General features: G+C 39.3%; 1 protein-coding gene across 4 annotated transcripts in view; it reads right to left on the reverse strand.

Moving 5' to 3' along the window:
• DZIP1 (DAZ interacting zinc finger protein 1) overlaps window positions 1-18804 on the reverse strand; it is a 63905-nt gene that overhangs the window by 8541 nt on the left and 36560 nt on the right. For 2 of the 4 annotated variants that reach the window (XM_004054651.5, XM_055360595.2), the window contains exons 14-18: window positions 16323-16379; window positions 9666-9725; window positions 4236-4378; window positions 589-751; window positions 113-242 (exon numbers count right to left, since the gene is read on the reverse strand). In XM_004054651.5, coding sequence (XP_004054699.5) covers window positions 113-242; window positions 589-751; window positions 4236-4378; window positions 9666-9725; window positions 16323-16379 — 553 coding nt within the window. The remainder of the gene's footprint in view (window positions 1-112; window positions 243-588; window positions 752-4235; window positions 4379-9665; window positions 9726-16322; window positions 16380-18804) is intronic. The other 2 variants (XM_055360597.2, XM_055360598.2) reach the window with 1 other exon arrangement.

An 18804-nucleotide genomic window follows, 5' to 3' on the forward strand; every position in this document is an offset into this window, starting at 1 on the left:
AAATGGGGAGAAAATAAATTTCTGTGAAGCCACCCAGTCTATGGTATTTTGTTAAAGCAGCCTGAGCTAAGACAAACACTGATAAAATAAATCTGAGGGCTGAAATACTCACTTTGGAACAGATGTCCTATCAGTAGAAACAGCTTTTTGTCTAATCAGTTGTCTGTTTTTGGAAGGAAGTTGTATCATTTTGGGTACTTCTCCAGTTGAAAGGGTATCCATTTGAGAAACACTGCACTGATCTGGAATATAGTGTCATTCATGAGTCTCCATTACCTTTATGATCAGTAAGTGAAAAGCAAAGGTAAACGGTATAATACCCCCTATGCTGCTGTGGCAATGAACAATCCCATCTCTAGGGTTTAAAGCCAGACTCTAGGGTTGTTGTTTTGTTTTTACTGTAAAAACAAAATCCAAGACCCAGCATTTAATAGTACAAACAGTAAAAGAGTTGCCAATGAAGTGGCGAAGTTTGTTAACCATTTAAAATTATAATAATTTGTTTAATGATATCTTGTGGTGAAAAAAGAAGAAAAAAAGAAAAAGTTGTTAAATTAAGCTCCCATTTGCAGTGGGTAACAAGCTTACCTGAAGAGAGTAGTGCTTTCTCCTCAATTTTACAGCTGACTTGATGTTCAAGGAATTCTCGAATTTGATGAAAGTTAGGTATTTCTCTTTCTTGCTTATGTCTTTCTGATTCCACACTTTTTAGTACTCTATGCAATTGATCACTTGAAATGCCACGTATATCCTGAAAGAATAAGATGTTAACTTGGCCAGTTATCCTGGGAAGTTTCATTTCATGGGCATATATCAGCATTAACTGTGCCAATATTTCAATCCATCCTTACAGGGCTCTAGTTGTGTGTAGAGGGTAAGGGTGCCCCAACAAGTAACACACTGTCCCCAAAGGGGCCAAGTGTTCAGTTGGGCACATAAGGCATGCATATGTTTATGACTGGCTGACCGACGAGGCTGTGTGTCATAAGGACCCAATGAGTCTACAAAGGCTAGAAGAATTCCAGGGAGAGAGGCCATCGAAGGCCCCAGTGGCCAGAGAAGGCTGAAAGGGGAGGCTGAGCTGTGGCCTGAAGGACAGGTGGAGTCAAACAAGTAAAAACAAGGAGAAATTTCCAGATGGGTAGGCATGGGATAGGGACACCTGTGAGAAAGGAAGCTGTCGAGGCAGAAACAGGTAAGGCACAGGCTAATGCTTAAAAAGACCTGGGTGATGAAACCAGCAGAAGAGACTAAATGCCAACCGAAAAGGCTGAAAGGTTATTCTACAAGGAACAATAGGTCATCAGAGCATCAGAGGTGACTTCTTTTTTTTTTTTTTTTTTCCTGAGACAGAGTCTCGCCCTGTTGCCCAGGCTGGAGTGCAATGGCGCGATCTCAGTTGACTGCAACCTCCACCTCCCAGGTTCAAATGATTCTCTTGCCTCAGCCTTCTGAGTAGCTGGGATTACAGGCACCCACCACCACGCTCAGCTAGTTTTTGTATTTTTAGTAGAGATGGGGTTTCACCATGTTGGCCAGGCTAGTCTCGAACTCCTGACCTCGTGATCCACCTGCCTTGGCCTCCCAAAGTGCTGGGATTACAGGCATAAGCCACCGTGCCCAGCTAGAGGTGACATTTAACTATGAAAATAGCATAATTAAAGAGACAATTTGAGAAAAGTCATCTAGATTTGATGAGAATCTAGACAGAAGAAAACTAGTTAAAGGGATATTTGTTGAATAACAGTGTCTCACACACACAGCTACCTCCCATCTTTGTTCCCATCCCCCTTGCTTCCCTCAGCCTTCCCAGTCCCAGGGAGTGGCCATACCACCCACCCAGTTGCCCAGGACAGAAATCTCCATCATCAGATTAAGTACCACCTCCAAGAAGAAGTTTTCTCTGACCTCAGTTATTCAATCAACCCCTTCCTCTACTTTTCCTTTATTTCACCTCATATAATCTAAATTAGAGAGTTCCCATTTGTCTGGGAAATCATTTGTTTCATGCCTGTCTTCCTATACCATATAGCTGGAGGATAAGACCTAATACTGTACAAATGTCAATCCTTCCTACTTAATATACAAAATTTAAAACAATTTCAATCAGAATCCCAACAAGGGTTATTCTGGAAGTTGAAAAGTTATTCCTAAAGTTCATTGGAAAACAAAACATGGAAGAATTACCAATAAATTTTTGAAATAAGACTAATGAAGAAGGCATGGCCTATAAAAGATATTAAAACACAGGACAAAGCTACTACAATTAAATTAGTATGGTATGGGAAAAGGAACACACAAAAAATCAAGGTAAAACAGTTGAAAGTCCAAAAACAAATCCAAATATATACAGGGATTTCTTATATGACAAAAATGTCCTTTTAAATAAATGGAGAAACTATGGATTATTCAACAAATGATATTGGGACACCTGATCCAACTGGAAATTAAGTTAGCTCTCCAAATCACTGTTTCAAAACCTAACTCTTAAAGCCCAGATAGACAAAAACAAAATAAGCAAAACAACAAACAAAAAACTAGGAAAACCTCTCCAAGCATTAGAGAAAAAAAAGAATGTTTTAATAATCTTAGGATAAATGAAAATGTCCCAATTAAAATTAAAACTCAAAAAACCACTTGCAAACAACCAATATGGAAAACTACAATTTTAAGAAACAATCTGCACAGGAACCACACACATTCCATGAATGTCTTTGATTTCCACTGCCCAAAGGGTGGTCAAAACCCACCTAAAAAGGGTCTATATGGAAATTTAAGAAGACTGACTGAGTTGATGAAAGATGTGGAGCAACTGAACTCTCAAACACTGTTAGGGACAGTGTGAGTTGGTACAAGGACTTTGGAAAACTATTTGACAACAGCTACTGTACTAAACATATGCCTACCCTTTGACTCAGCAATTTCATCCCTAGATATATATTCAAGAAAAAGAAATGCCCATGTTCACCAAAAGACATGTACAAGAATTAATAGCCAAGAAGAGCCCCAAAATAGACACACAAATGTCCATCAGCAGGGAAGAGATAAACTGTAGTATATTCACACAATAGAATGCTATAAGGTAATAAATAAGAACAAACTACTGCTACATGAAACAACAGGTATGAATCATATAGATAAAATCATAAGCAAAAGAAGATATAAAATATTACACAGTGTATGACTCCACTTTTATGAGGTTCAAGAACAAGCAAAACTAAGTCAGAATACCCTTTCCCTCCGATTGGGAAGTAGGGGGTGATACTGACTAGCAGAAAGTAAAAGAGAGTCCTCCAGAGTGTTGGAAATGTTCAATCTCATCATTTGGGTGCTGGTTATAGATCATACACACACATCCATGTACATACAAATCCACCTATATACATAAAATTATGCAAACACGTATACCCACAAATATAGCCACATATACACATACTTCTGAAAACATACACAGTCATCTATATACATACATATATATAAATGTGTATACACATATCATATACACAAATGTGTATACACATACACAGATATCTGCATACACACATGGATACATACATGTATATATACATAGCTACATGCACACATTACACACTATACACATCCACGTGTGTGCCCATGCATGCATATGTGCTCACAAGCTTTGCATATATGTGTATATATGCATATGTAGATGCACTTTTTTATATACATATAAACTAATGAAGTTCAATTAAGATTTGTGTCTTTTATGTATGTCAATAAAAATATAAAAAGCAAAAAGAATCTATATATGATATACCAAAATTATTCAATCTGGCAACAATATGAAATCCAATCCATTCATCCATTCATTCACATGTATTAATGAAGTGCTGGTTTTGTAATAGGCAATGATTTGAGGTTAATATCAGAATGTAAGCAGCACTGTGACTGCCTAGATACAAACCCTGGCTCCTTCATTACTAGCTGTGTGACATTAATCAAGTTACTTACCTTTTCTGTAAACTGTCAAGATACTAATGTCATTTATTTCAGAGATTTGTTTCTATGTTTAAATGAGTTAATATTTGTTAAGGTCGTAGACTGGCACACAGTGAATGCTATTCAAGTGTTTGATAAATAAAGTAGGTCACATTAGCCTCTGTTCTCCAAACATGGACAGAATCAATGTGCTTTCTTCTCTTCCATGATCATTTCTAATTTAGAAAACAAAACATAGCAAAACTAACAAATATTCCAAAAATGAATGAACATACTGCATTAATCCCCAAGGTTTCCAGTTTCTCCATCAAGTTCTGCTCCACCATTGTTCTTAGTCCCTTAGTGAGGGAGGAGTTACTCTTCAAAGCTTTCCTTAAATGCATTTTGTTGTTATTTAATTTCTGTTCATTTTCCCTTCCTGAAATAAGGTTTTAAAAATGTGTTAAAAAAAAGAATTAAGCAAATACATCAAAAATCTCTAAGCAGAAAATGGCAAACCACAGCTTTTAAGCAGCAAGTAAGTATTTGTGATGTTTTAAAGTTTTTGGATATTTTAGTCACTCAGCACAATACAGAATGCTTAAGTTATGCAGCCTTTAAAACTATTTTATGTCTGCTTCAAAACTTCAGTATTTTCAAAGACTGGATCACTTAATCAGATGACAACTATAGATATATATGTATCTATAGAAGCATGATGGAAAAAAATTTATTTAGGAGTTTAATGTTTTATCACTAGAATATATCACTATTTCCTGAAAAATTCATCTCCAAGCTCACTCAGCTAGAATTTATGTATCATCTTATGAAGAAAAAGCCCAATTTACTTTAAATAATTAAAACTTTTTGGCCAGGCCCAGTGGCTCACACCTGTAATCCCAGCACTTTCGGAGGTTAAGGTGAGTGGATCACTTGGACCCAGGAGTTTGAGATTAGCCTGAACAACATAGCGAGATCCTATTTCAATTTATTTTAAATATAAAAAATTTTTTTCAAAGTTTTTTAGTTTACTAGGAGCTAAGTACATATAAAATTTCAAGATGTGAAAATCATTATCCCCTTCAAAATATTTACCAAAATGAAAAAGGATAACAAAAGTCTTAGCAAAAGTGTATTTTGTTTAAAACAACCTATAATTAAAAACAAAGAAACCAAAAACAACAGGACATACTCTCCTCACTTCCATCCCTACCCCTTTTTTATTCCCCACTAAAAAAAAAAGTCAAGTTCAAGAGAGTTTGGAGAAGAATGATGGCATAACCTTTAAAAATCTGAGTCCTTATGTACAAAGGAACAAAAGACTTCATTAAAGAGATGCGATGTTTGGCAGTTCAGACCCTTACTGACTGTCAAAAGCCTGATCTGGGAGAAATGTGACAACTATACTACCATTTTGGAGTCTAATCTCCTAACAGGGGCATTTTGCCCACCAAAGGGTGGCATCAAATGCCATTTCCTAGGTGTAGGGCTCCAGGCCGCCCGAGAGAGTCTCCCTTCTGCTGCTGCCTCACCCAACTCAGCAGACAGGATTCTTAATACCCATACTACTTGGATTTGCAGGAGATCTTGAACAAAATGCCTTTTTGTTTAAGATGTTTTCTAAACACCAGTTCAATTCCCACATTAAAAAATATTTCTATTAAATAAATAGATGGTTTTATTGAAAGCAAAATTAGTCAAATTACTTTTGTATACATTCAATAGAAGAACAAAATCCTGCACAAAAATACTATTCTATGTTTTGCTATTGCAGCTTGCTAAGCTGAAGTGATAAAACTGCATATAATTATATATTAAAAGTCAGAACTAATCTTAAATCTTATATTATCAGCAATCATGCTGCTTTTTAACCACCAATGTTTACAAATATTCTGAAACCACCAAAAAAAGCACTTCTATGAACAATCCATCAAAATCATAGCTGCAGCCACTATGTCACTGGCTTTGGCTTCTAGGTGGCCATCAAGTGTGCAACTGTCTAGGGCCAAAAATAAAAAGAGGCACTGAGAGAGCCTGGAAGTCTTGGTGCTACCATTGAAATAGACATACCCCCTACCCCAATTATGTGAAGACTCTTTTGGCCAGTATCTCAGATAATGAAGGACGTACACAGAAGCGTTGCCTAAAAAGAGGCTCTGGGCCCTGTTTTCTCTGGGACTTGGGGCCACATACAGGGGCAAGCGATGCCTGGAATGACTTGGTTGCAGTTAGAAGAGCTGTAAAGCCTTTGCCGTTAGTTGTTGAATTCATTTGCTGATGTGTCTGTGATCATCCTCAGCTCTGATGACAGGTTCATTTTGATGACTGAGTTCCCCAAACTACTGCAGATTACGCATTTCCCCCTGTCCTCAAATTCACCTTATATACTGGTGCTTGCTTTGGGAAACCATTTATGAATAATTAGAGCACCCTTGGTAAAGATTCTTACAAGGGTGGGGCTGGCCAATGGAAGCAAGAGAAAGAATGTAGAGTAAGCAGGGAAAAATAAAGTTTTTATGTAGAAGTGGAATTAATCACTTGAAAATCAACCACAGCTGAAGATTTTAGTTAACGCACATATTGCTCACCAAGACCAAGACAAAACTTTCTAAAGACTAGCATTTCCTTCAAATACAAATTTTCAAACACAAACAAGCAGATGCCCAGGCTAATGCACAACAGTCCATACATGGGATCAGTTTTATCAGACATACAACATCCCATTTATGGTAAACAAATAATTGTAGCAGGAAGCAAATGATTTTTAAAAATCCTTGAATTTCTGAGTTGGAAGGGAATTTATCTACCACCTAGTAATGATAGATTTTTGACATGAGGATACTAGAAACAGCAGTAACTTCCCCAAAGGCCATCCAGATGGTCCTGTAGAGGCCACATCAGCTTCCCTTTCTCCATTTGCTCTCTGCACTAAACTATGGACAGTAGAAAACCTGGATGTTGTCACTAATTAAACTCAACAACCTGAAGCAGGCTCTTAATCCCCCTATGTTTTCTTTCTGGAAAATAAAATGCCCTCTAAGATCCCTTCTGGCCCTCACATTCTAGCATCTATAAAACAGCAAGATCAAGTATGCCTTTGCTCAAAAAGCAGGTACACAGAAATATGCATGAATTACTTCTTAGTAAAAGCCACAGTGTTTTTGCAAACCACTGCCAAAATTGAGCTTCTCAGGCACTTATCTGCAAAATGTTAGCACAAGCTGAGGAATTTATTGATGGCAATTAATCTGCTGCCAGTATGTTAACTCCACAGAGGTGCTAGAAGGAGGCAGTCACTGGTTTCTGCAGTGGTGCATGCACATGGACCCTGGGGTGTTTTCCATGGTCCTCAGCACTCTCCCGTCTACCACCAGAGCTGAACACATGGAGCATGACAAGAGTTATTTTCTTTTCCAGTCCAGCCCCCTAAATGTGGCAGCACCCAATGGTGGTGTTTGCTGTCAGTGATTCCAAACTACCATCTTACATTGACTGGAAGAACTCTAAAAGCACAGGCAGAGGGATGCAGTGAGTGAAATCTGGAACTGGAAGTTACAAGACCACTCTGGGTGATGGTGGACAATCATGATTCCTATAGGAACCCTCACTGAGTAGTTTTTTAAATGAGTGTGAACTACATGACCTGAAGTTCTAGTTTTGAAAGTACGTGACCTTTTCTATGAACCTCCTGACATGTCTCACAGATTCTTCAAGGAATATGGGATTTTATATCTTGGACATCAGTAAATGATATGTATGTAGGAGAGCAGAAGCATGTTACTTGCAAGCAAAATGATGTGTCATTATTCAGAACTCAAATAGGGTAAGATTTGTTCTTCCCGTTTCTGGAAAACCAATAGGGATGGTTGAAAATCACTTAAAGACAATATTTTTTAAGCACTATTTCTCTTCAACCTATAGGGCTCAGAAGCTTAAACGCCTACATAAAGCAAAGAAGGCAATGTGGGGCAAAAGAGTTGAGGGGGATTATGGCAAACCAGAGGTTGCTTCCATAGCCAGTGATGGCGGCTCAGCCCTGCTAAATGTTGCTAAGTAGACCATGCGCCCAGGGTTTCCAGGGTATTGTATTGTGGCACAAAGCAAATAATTTTAAAAAAAACAACAACCAGAATTTCTGAGTTGGAAGGGACTTTATCACCTAGTGATAGATAATTAAATTGTGTAGAGATTGCACTACAATTAAATATTGGCAACCTACTGTACAATAGTTGCCAATAGTGCAGCTTGAACAAGTCAGCGTCTGTGGAATCGATTCAGCCTGCAGGATCTCGTTTGATGCCTGGGCTGTGGTGGTCTTTAACGTGCTGGAAGTGTCTGGGAATGACCCCCCCAGCAATTTATTTGTTTAGCAATGGAACAAGGCTGAGGACCCCATAAGAAGGTGACAATATCTTTTAAAGTTATGCTCATCAGAGTACCCCAAAATTTCCCTCAACAAGTTTTTATGGCTTTATGTAATTTAATGTACCTATAGTCACTCTTGTTTCTGAAAGAAGCAGGTTTCTAAACATTGGAACAGCAATTACAAAGAAATAAGGAGGAAATGAAGCAACTAAAACCAAACTCTTCAAAATCAGTGCCAAACATGAACAACTACTGGGACAGGAAGATATGCAATCCTAAACTAAATGGTCTGTCTAAAATATACAACGTCAAGACAAATTACAAAGATACATGGAAGCAAAATAAACAAACACCATAAAAATATCAAAAAGTTACTGATCATTAGCATAGCAAAATAAGACTTGAAAGTGTATATCATATAGGTATTATGAATATGCCTGATGTAGTCAATTCTCAATTTGTAGCCTTATAAAAATAAAAATAAAATGGTAAATGTCTAGAGAACAAGGGAAGAGTTATAATAAATACTGAATTTATATATTAGGATATATATCATTTGACTTCTTTTCCTGACAAAAATGACAAAACCAGAACCCATATAAGTATTGACAATTTTCTTTCTCCTAAAGAAGTGATATATGGTAAATTATTATTATTATTAACATGAAAAAATTATGATAGATTGATTCAAATATAATTGTTTTCAAAATCTACAAATCTAGCATTAGAAAATGTTCCTCATAATTAAACCTTTCTTCATAAACTTTAAAAACTAATTGACAGAAAATAATTTTTAGGACTATCAAATGAAATGAGTAAGCAGTAATAATTATCTCCCAACACTTGTAACAGCTCCCAAATTCCACCATAAAGATACTGTTTTGCACATAAATATTCCACATCCAGAACTTAGACATGATGCTTTTCTCGCTATTAAAAATAATTTGGAAATAAGCACTTCACCAATTCATTTCAGATTAAGGGTATGATAAATCACCACTATGATACAAATATTTTCAGATCTTCTGGTACACAACACATGTGTGTGTCTATATATCATCTCATCAGAAAAATCTGCATTAAAATAAAGACTTAAATTTTTTTTCAAGTTCCCTGACACAGAAAATTTCTTATTTTATCTGCTTGCATAAGAATACCACGAAGCAGGGGAAAACAGAACAGAATATTAGGGGAATAGGATAACAGGATACTCTATGTGGGTTGAAAGTAAAATCCAAATCTAAATTTCTTTCCTAATTTTGATGTAGTGGAATAAAAACCACTGGCTCATATTTTCCAGGCCTAGATTTTGGCATATAAATATAATCCGTGCAGGTAAACCTGATCAAGCCCTTTGTTACCTTTTTCTTCCTCTGAAAGTTCTTCTATTGGTTCCAGTATGTGCGACGAGAATGCCTGTTCTATTAACAAGGAAAAATAAGAACAGTACAAACAGGACAACAGCAAAGTTACATTAGTTTCCTTTCAAATGATTTTGAAAGATATAATTCCATGGTATTTTAGTCATGCCTGAATAGCAAGAATTTACTGAGGAAAAAACGTTGAGGCAATCAGTCATAGATGGTCACCTTTTCATCATATCTTCGATTTCTATGTACTTTCCATTAACTACACTCTACAGAAATTATAGTTTTAAATAATTAAGTTAAAGTTTCTCATTCATCAACCTTGTACACGGTAGCCTTTTAAGACACAAGGGCACAACTGCAAAAGATCTTCATTACATATAAAGTATTTCAATCAAGTGGCTAATCAGAAAATTAATGAAAATATTTCAACTACAAAAAAATTAAAAATTCCCAAGGTCCTGGGATTCCCACTTGTTCCCGGTGCTAACCCCACGGTTTTCAAGTGGTAAGACCCAGAAGATAAAAGGGGAACGACAGGCGAGAGGTCAGCAGCAAGACTGAGAGCCATTCTTCAACACCTGCTTGGATGCATTTCACGACCTAGTTCCGGGGCTGGAGAATGCCCTAGCCCCACAGCTGGGCAGATGAGGAAGGACTCTTCCCAATCTCACCCTAGAACGGCAACCGCACTCAGGGGAGATGAGGTCTTTGGGTGACTATTCCCGGAGAAATGTTATATGCATACACAAGAAAGCCTGCCAGCAGCAGGTATAAAACCAAGCCCTATCCTACCAACTGAAGGAAATTTCCTTCATGGGGAAGGTCAGGTTTTAGGTGAAGGTTTAATGATGGTGGTCAGGCATTAGATATGGGATGAAATGCAGCCAGCAAAGTTGGTGCATGGTTTACTCACCTTCATCTTGGAGACTGATACAATGCACTTCCCCCCACCAGCTCTCCACTTTTACCTCCAAGGGGGAGGTCATTTCATTCTACCACCAGACCTGGGAGTGGGTGACGGGCCGGGTTAAAAACGGCCAACAGTTACCGAGTGCTCACCAGGTGGCCGGGCAGGGATCCACATGTGTGGTATCTCAGATTTAACGCTTCTTACTTTAAAGGGTCTGGTTTTTTATTCATTAAAGTATTTCTAGTACTCTATTTCAGATAGATAAATGATAGAGAGAGAGATGATAGAGATAGATAGATAGATAGATAGATAGATAGATAGATAGATAGATAGATAGACAGACAGACAGACAGACAGACAGACAGACAGACAGACAGACAGGCAGACAGGCAGGCAGGCTTAGGTATATATAAATAGGTTCTTACAGCTTAGCCAGCAACCTAGTCAATGTATGTAACATTGGCTGTATGGGAGAAACGCATCTTAAACTACTTTCAAGTTAACTTCTGGAATACAGCCTATGACTGAGTAAAATCACCTAACTGCTGAAGTGTGGACATAGCCATGAAGAAGCATTTAAGTCCAGCAGGTACCTCAACTGCTGACCACCAAAAATGTGCTTTTCAAATTTGTTATAGAGCATCAAGATTTTTAAAAATTATACAAATAGGCTATATTACTAGTTTGAACTGCTGAAAACAGATTTAAGGAGGATAACTAATTTCAGATTTTAAAAAGTCACACTGTATTTTATTTACTTGTGATCAAAATAAGGTCACAAGGAAACTTTTAATAAAACTTTCATGAAATAATCTCACACATATTTATTATTTTATAACAGGGATACTCCTATGACTTATTTCTCTAGAGTCAGGATAAACTGCCAGGTTCTGATGTGTTTCCCTCTGTGTACAGAGGAAGAGTTCTGGTAGAAAGGGAGACTCCTGAACGTGGCTCCCATAACAAGGGCTGGGGAATTGAGGCTGGCCAAACCCCAGCTCCCAAAACAAGCAGGCTGATGTCCCACATCAGGAGGAAAGGACCTGCCCTGCTTGTGCTTTGTAAGCCACCAGTCTAGACTTCAAACGTCCCAGATCATGTCCTGAGCTGAGATGCAGGGTGACAGTCACAACACTCAGGGGTCTGAGTCTCCCATGAACTTGTGGGAGGCTTTCAAAAAAATCCTTGTCAGTTTCCTGCCATTGTCTCCAGAAGAAAGGATCTTGGTCCTCTAACTAGCCCTGCCCTTTTGCCCCTAGCTGACTTTGGCTGGACTTCATCATGCCTACCTTAGAAGCCAACACTGGCCAGAGCTTACTCAGTGGCTTGTACCTTGCTGGACCATCACAAAGGCCACTGCGGTAGCCACAGCTGTTCTCTGCACTTGGCAGGCAAAGCCCCTAAGCCCATGGCTTAGGGGTGGGCTGTGAATCCGGACTGCCTGCTTCCAAAGTCTGGGGACTTGTCCACAAAGTGATGATGCCTGCTTACTGGCGCTCACTGGGCTTGTCTTTCTGACTTCTCCAAATGCCACCGCTGTCCACCCATTATCAGAGTTCACTGTGCTCTGACTTTCCTTGGTCCTGGCCCTGGTCCCCAGTCACCTGCTCAGCCTTTCTGCCAACTCCACCAAACCGCTGGTCTGTCCACTCTTTCTCCAGTCTCGTCACCACAAAGCACACTCCCCGGGAGGAATCTCAAGCGCAGGATCACCCACACCCACAACTGGTCTCCCCATCTCAGATGCTTTGGAGACGCTCTGGTCAGGCCAAGCCTCCCATAGCCCAGCTCTCCAATTCTGCACACCCAGCCTCAGGAACACTCAGCGGCTACACACTGCCCCACGAACGACCCTGGACAGCTGCAGCCTGGCACTCAACAGCTGCCATGAACGCCCTCAACCAACCTCACTTCCCTCACATCTCCTCTTCTCTATGCATGGCCAAGTAATTACTCTAAACTGCTAATTCACTTCTAGTGCTTTCCTGCCACCTTTTCCTTCTTACTGTTTGCTTTGCCTAGGATGCCATCCCGACATATTCACCTCCTACTCGGCTCAAATGGCCAAATGTCAGCTACTCCAGGAAGTCTTCCCAGAGTCTCCCAAATGGAGAAAATCTCTCCCCTGCCTGGATACCCATTTCATTTCTCAGTGGCTCTCACCTTGCACCATAATTATAAGCATGTGGTCTCCTTTATAAGCTGTAAGTTCCATGGGGACAGGCTTCGTTTCTGATTCATTTTTATATCTCTGTCATGCAGGAGTGGTCCACAGTTGTCATTACCCAGTGGTCAGTGAAGGAAGGAAGGCAAGAGTGGCGGAACACCGCTGGAGACACAGATAACTACATGTGGCATGTTAACTCCTGTCAAAGACATGTTCACTGAAGAGTCTCCTGAGCTTTTCCAGGATGTATGTCCAGGAGATCCTGTTGGCATATCCAAACATTTCCCCTTGTGACTGCACATAAGCATGGTCACCTGACAGGGATCAGGCCCATTCTCCTTTAGAGGGTGGAATCCCACTGAACTGAGACTTCCTTTCAACAGTCCCCATCCCACTTCTGCAACACTATTTGGGCCAGTGGTTTCCAGAGGGGGAAGCCATCTTTCTTTCCATCAAGAGACACAATACACCAGAAGTCTAGAGCACACCACCTGTCATGTATTGGACAATAAACTATTGCTTGTGTTAAGTTTCAGTATTTCAAGATGTAGAATACTTGCTTTGAGAACAAAACATAATAATAATTGTAAAGTCTAATAAAAATGTTTCTAAGTGGGAGCGGTGGCTCACACCTGTGGTCCTAGCACTTTGGAAGGCTGAGGTGGGAGGATCATTTGAGTCCAGGTGTTTGAAACCAGCCTGGGCAACATAATGAAATGCCGTCTATATAATAAATCAAAAAATTAGTCAGGTATGGTGGTGCACCCCTGCAGTCTCAACTACGTGGGAGGATCACTTGAGCCCAGAAAGTTGAGGCTGCAGTGAGCTATGATCATATCACCACATTCCAGCCTGGGCGACAGAGAAATGCCCAGTCTCAAAAAAAAAAAAAAAAAAAAAAGAGTTTCCAGTTTTTGTGGTCCTCATTGTAGCTATATACAATTAAAGTCATGCATACATAAGCCCCTCACAATTTATAGACCAAATTAAAGGAGGGCTTTACATGTAGGTAGAACCTAGCAGGTGCCCATAGACTTTGGGAAAAGCGGTTATTTTGCATCCTCACTGCACTCGTCACTCTAAAAGTGGGCCACATTATCAGCCCAGGCAACCTAAGCAATTGGTGTATGGGTCAGTTTAACAGCAACAAAGTATACGTTATTTTCTGGGCATCCTAATACCACCATTTAGTCACTACTCCATGAGCAAAGAGCAAAGTGGTCTCCAGTGGTGAAAATACTACAAAAATTTATTTGAGGTTTGTCCAGGAAAAAAATGCATACTGGGGGTGGGAATCAAGCATGATTGTTTATCTTCTCCAGAACCCGTGTTTCATCCTATCAACTGCCTTAGAATCAGAACCTACTGCCTGTACCATTTAGCTTGTGTAGCAGAGTTGAAAGCAGGGAGCCATCAGGGTTCCCATTTTACCTAGATCCTCTCAGGACAGACGTGCTGGCAATGTTGGCTCCTAGCAGCTCACAGTGGAGTCCCTTCCAGGCTGCTTTAGCTCACCCTCTCTTTGGGGCAGCCCCCATCAGATGACAAATCAGTGCAAGGGGCAATGGCCCACCCCTGCCTCAGTGGAGGACAAGCCGGAGCACTCATCCCAGCTCTGCAGCTCTGAAGCAGGGCTGGCTGAGGCCTCCACTGTGGCTGCATCTAGGTTCAACGTTCCCTTCGCCCAACTCTGCTTCTCTCACAGGTGCTGTCCAAGGGCACCCCCACCTGCCACCTGTAAACTTCCGCATCAGTCTGTTTCCCAGGGGACCCGACTTACAATGGTAAGAAATTGCGAGATTTTTCACGGTAAAGAACCTCATCAAGCTTCGAGATGGAACAAAGGACAGAGAGTGAACAGGCGAATAAACATTACGCAATCCATGACTAACCTGCCCTGCCCCTGCCGCCCTGGGGAAGCTGGCCTGACGGGGTGGGGGACGTTGGCGGGCCCTGGCCAAGTCTCTTCCTAGCTCCTGCCCACTGAGATGCTCACAAATCAGCTTTGATCCCCATCCAAGGGCTGTAGGCCCTGTGCCAGGTCTGGCTGGCATTTAAAACTAGCATTTCAATCCCAGCAGATGCCAGGAAGGGGGCATGACTGATTCATGCAGCTCTGGGCTAGTGAGGGTAGGGTCCCCATGAACACATGCTTTAGAAATGATCGATTTGTCCGGACCCTTGAATTAACCCCAGACAGCTTTAATGTACCCACCAGGGTTTCCTTTAGTTAGCAACAAAAATATATGACAAAGAAACTAGGAACCTTGTGTGATGTCATACAGAAAGCTAACAATAACAAAGTGGAGGGGTGGGGAAGTAAAAGAAACTAAAATACACTGTTGAAGTACAAAAGAGAAGTGGCCAGCAATGCTTTACAAAGGGACGCAACTGAGAGATTTTAGACCTGACATAAAATAATATGAATACAGAATGATTGCTAGATACTTTTCTTATATATTCAATATTAAAGCAAATTTATTTATGTCTAGTGTGCTTTTATCTGTTACTGGTCTAAAGGAAAAAACTGCATGCTCTGAACACTTGTAAATAAGAAGATCAATATGTGGAGAATTTACACATTACGTATTGTGATCACATACTCAAGACAACTGACCCACCTGAAATGATCTTCGGGAAAAAAATAAGGTGCAATAAACATTTCAAGAGTCAGTGATGAGTAAAAAGGATTATTACTAAAGTTCATGGTATACAGACCACAATATCTATGAAGACAAAAAGTGCCACCATACTGACCAGTTAGATCATGGATTTAAGTGTAACCTTTTTAAAAGACCAAAAATGAAAGAAGAGTGAAATAATCCTTGGATTCCAGAGCAACTGTATGTGAGACTGGAAAAAGATGGCCTTTCTCCCGTCTTAATTCATTTGTAATATCCAACAGAGCACAGGAAAACATCACATTAAAGAACATACTATAAAAACTGTAAGCACTTTAACTGTATAAAAAGTGAAATACGGCTACAAATATTCCACCCATCTATTGGATCATGTTAATAACAATTATCACCCTTTTGATCTGGTCCAAGAACTGAACGCTGGTAATGATTTCACCCAGTGGTTCCTACCTATTTCCTTTAGTTTCCATCACATGTCTTTTCTAGATTTTCCCAACCAGTCATTCAAACTGTTTGTTTAGAAAAGGTGACTTGCTGCCACATTGAAAGTTATAAAAACAACCACATACGCCCTGTGGCATGTGCTGGTTGGCTGGTCTGGTAGCAGGTCACCCTCATTCTTACCCAACACCTACTACTTTCCACAAAAATCATAAATAATCAAGACGCTACCCAAAGTTAAAATCTCTACTTGTGAGTCTGGCAACCTTTTATACCTATATACACCTTTTATACTTTAAGACTTTGGGAGGTATGTCCAGTTTACAACAATATTACACATGAAGACTGCAGTTTTAATAACTGTTTTGCAATCACTAAAATGTTTCCTGTTTTATTATTAATTACCTCCACATAATCACTTTTGGTTAATAAGTTATCCAACTCAGGGTGGCAACTGCACATAAAACGCTGAGACTATTACTGAAACTTACCATGCACCATTGGCAGACTTGATTTAGTTTCCAAAGTGTGCAGGGCTGGGGCATTCACTGAAACAGCATAAAAAGGAAAAACTCAGAGGTTCCATAATTAAAGCATAAGCATCCGAACATGATGATAGCCAAATATGCCTCAAACTAGTCAAGATACATACAGACCATAAGGAACAAATATTTCAAGTGACAAAGATATTACATAACTAACATAAACTTATATTCATAACAGCTTTATGGAGATATGTTCCCCTTTTAAAAATATACAATTCAGTGGTTTTTTAGCATATTCACAGGGCTGTGCAACCACAACCACTGTCTAATTCGAGAACATTTGCTTCATCACCTCCCTCAAAATACCCATGCCCAATACCCATCACACCTCATTTCTGCCCCTTCCCTATCCCCAGGCAACAATTAATCTACTATCCATCTCTATGAATTTGCCTATTCTTGACATTTCATATAGTAAATGAAATCATACAGCATGTGGTCCCTTGCGTCTGGCTTTGCTCACTTAGCACAATGTTATCAAGGTTCATCCATGCTGTAGCATGTATATAAATATCAGTATGTATTTTTATGGGCAAATAACATTCTGTTTTATAAACTGACCACATTTTATTTACCTTTTCATCAGGTGATGGACATATAAGTTGTTTCCACTGTTTAGCTATTATGAATAATGCTGCAATGAACATTCATGCACAATAAACCAGTTTTAAAAAGTACTCTAATCACTGGGCTGGAAGACATTATGTGAAGGTATTAATTTAGGCACAGCCTGTGGAAAGAGGTTTACCTAACTTAAGTAAGACTCAATCCTCTCTAATTTAAATTTCTCCAGAAAATTAGATTCCACGGCCTTCTTCCAATATTTGACAATTCTTATCTGAGAGTCCTCTCTGGACTATTTATTTATCCAGTTTGTTTTCACTAAACAGTATTGGTCTATTAGTTTACCGCTTCTTTCTTTTATCAAGACAGACTTTTAATTCTAATCTTACCCTAAAAAATACTGGTCACAACCCTCAGCTACTTTTTTATTTTATTTTTTTTAAAAAACACAGTTTTACTCCTGTCGCCCAGGGTGGAGTGCAGTGGCATGATCTCAGCTCACTACAACCTTCGCCTCCTGGGCTCAAGCAACTCTCCTGCCTCAGCCTCCTGAGTAACTGGGACTACAGGCATGCGGCACCATGCTCAGCTAATTTTTGTATTTTTAGTAGAGACGGGGTTTCACCATGTTGGCTAGGCTGGTCTCAAACTGGTGACCTCAAGTGATCCACCTGCCTTGGTCTCCCAAAGTGCTAGGATTACAGGCATGAGCCACCACACCCGGCCATCAGCTACTTCTATAGGTATGCATTTTTTATCTTCACAATGGCTTCTAGTGAAAGTGTTCAATTCCTATTTGTAAATTGCTAACAAACTCTGGAAATACTGCCTTTGTACCCATTTGCAACTTGTATAATCTAGATCAAGTTTTGGCAAACTATAGCCCATGAGACATACCCAGTCCACTGCCTGTTTTTATTGGAACACAGCCAAGCTCCTTCACTTACGTGTTGTCTATGGCTGATTTTGCACTACAATGGCAGAGGTGAGTAGTTGCAAAATAGATCATCTAGCCTGTGAAGCCTAATGTAAATCACTGTCTGACTTTTTACAAGAAAAAAAAAATACAGAATACTAACTATTCCTGATCTAGATATTTCTCCAGCTTACAGAATCAAAAGATCTGATGCTATTAAAATTGATCACAATTTGGTCTTCTCTCTAAACTACAGAATTCATTCCCTTATTATGAAAGGGTAGTAAATCAGTAAATGACTGACTAGTGTCTAAATCACCAAGGGTATAGACAGGTGGAATCAACAGGTTTGACCATATCTGCTTTATATTAGACATTACAAATCTTCATTTTACTGGGTATAGGTCTGATTTATTTATTGCATATCTCCTAAGCTGACTTTCACCTTGTGATTTAGATTTTCTGATCTTAAACTTTAGAATGTATGTTTTCTTTTAAGTGATGAAAACTTCCCTGCCATCATTAGAACCTTGGCTTTTAGATCCTTTTGTATGCTGGGAAGAGGAATGGGACAAGCCAGGGCCTCACTCGGAAGGGACCACTACCTATGGGGCTATGGGCCTATTTTTTTTAATTATTTTTGGAATTTTCTAGAGCCAGTGGCATCCATATTTTTTTGACCACATTCCCCAATCAGTAAAAGTTCCCCCAGAAATACACATATTTATTTAAATGAATTTTATATATACTATAATACAAATGTGTACATTTTAAAACAAAAAAATGAAAAAATTAAAAGGATGAGATTTATTAATATATAAAAATAACCTCTAATAATTTTTTCCCACATTCCAATAGATAATTTTGCATACTCCATTTGGAGAAAACCACCCTAACTAAATATAGCCTTGGGTTTTTTGTTTTTTTTTTTCTGCATAGATATTTGAG

The sequence above is a fragment of the Gorilla gorilla genome, chromosome 14 (genome assembly GCF_029281585.2).
Source record: "Gorilla gorilla gorilla isolate KB3781 chromosome 14, NHGRI_mGorGor1-v2.1_pri, whole genome shotgun sequence".
NCBI classification, from domain to species: Eukaryota; Metazoa; Chordata; class Mammalia; order Primates; family Hominidae; genus Gorilla; species Gorilla gorilla.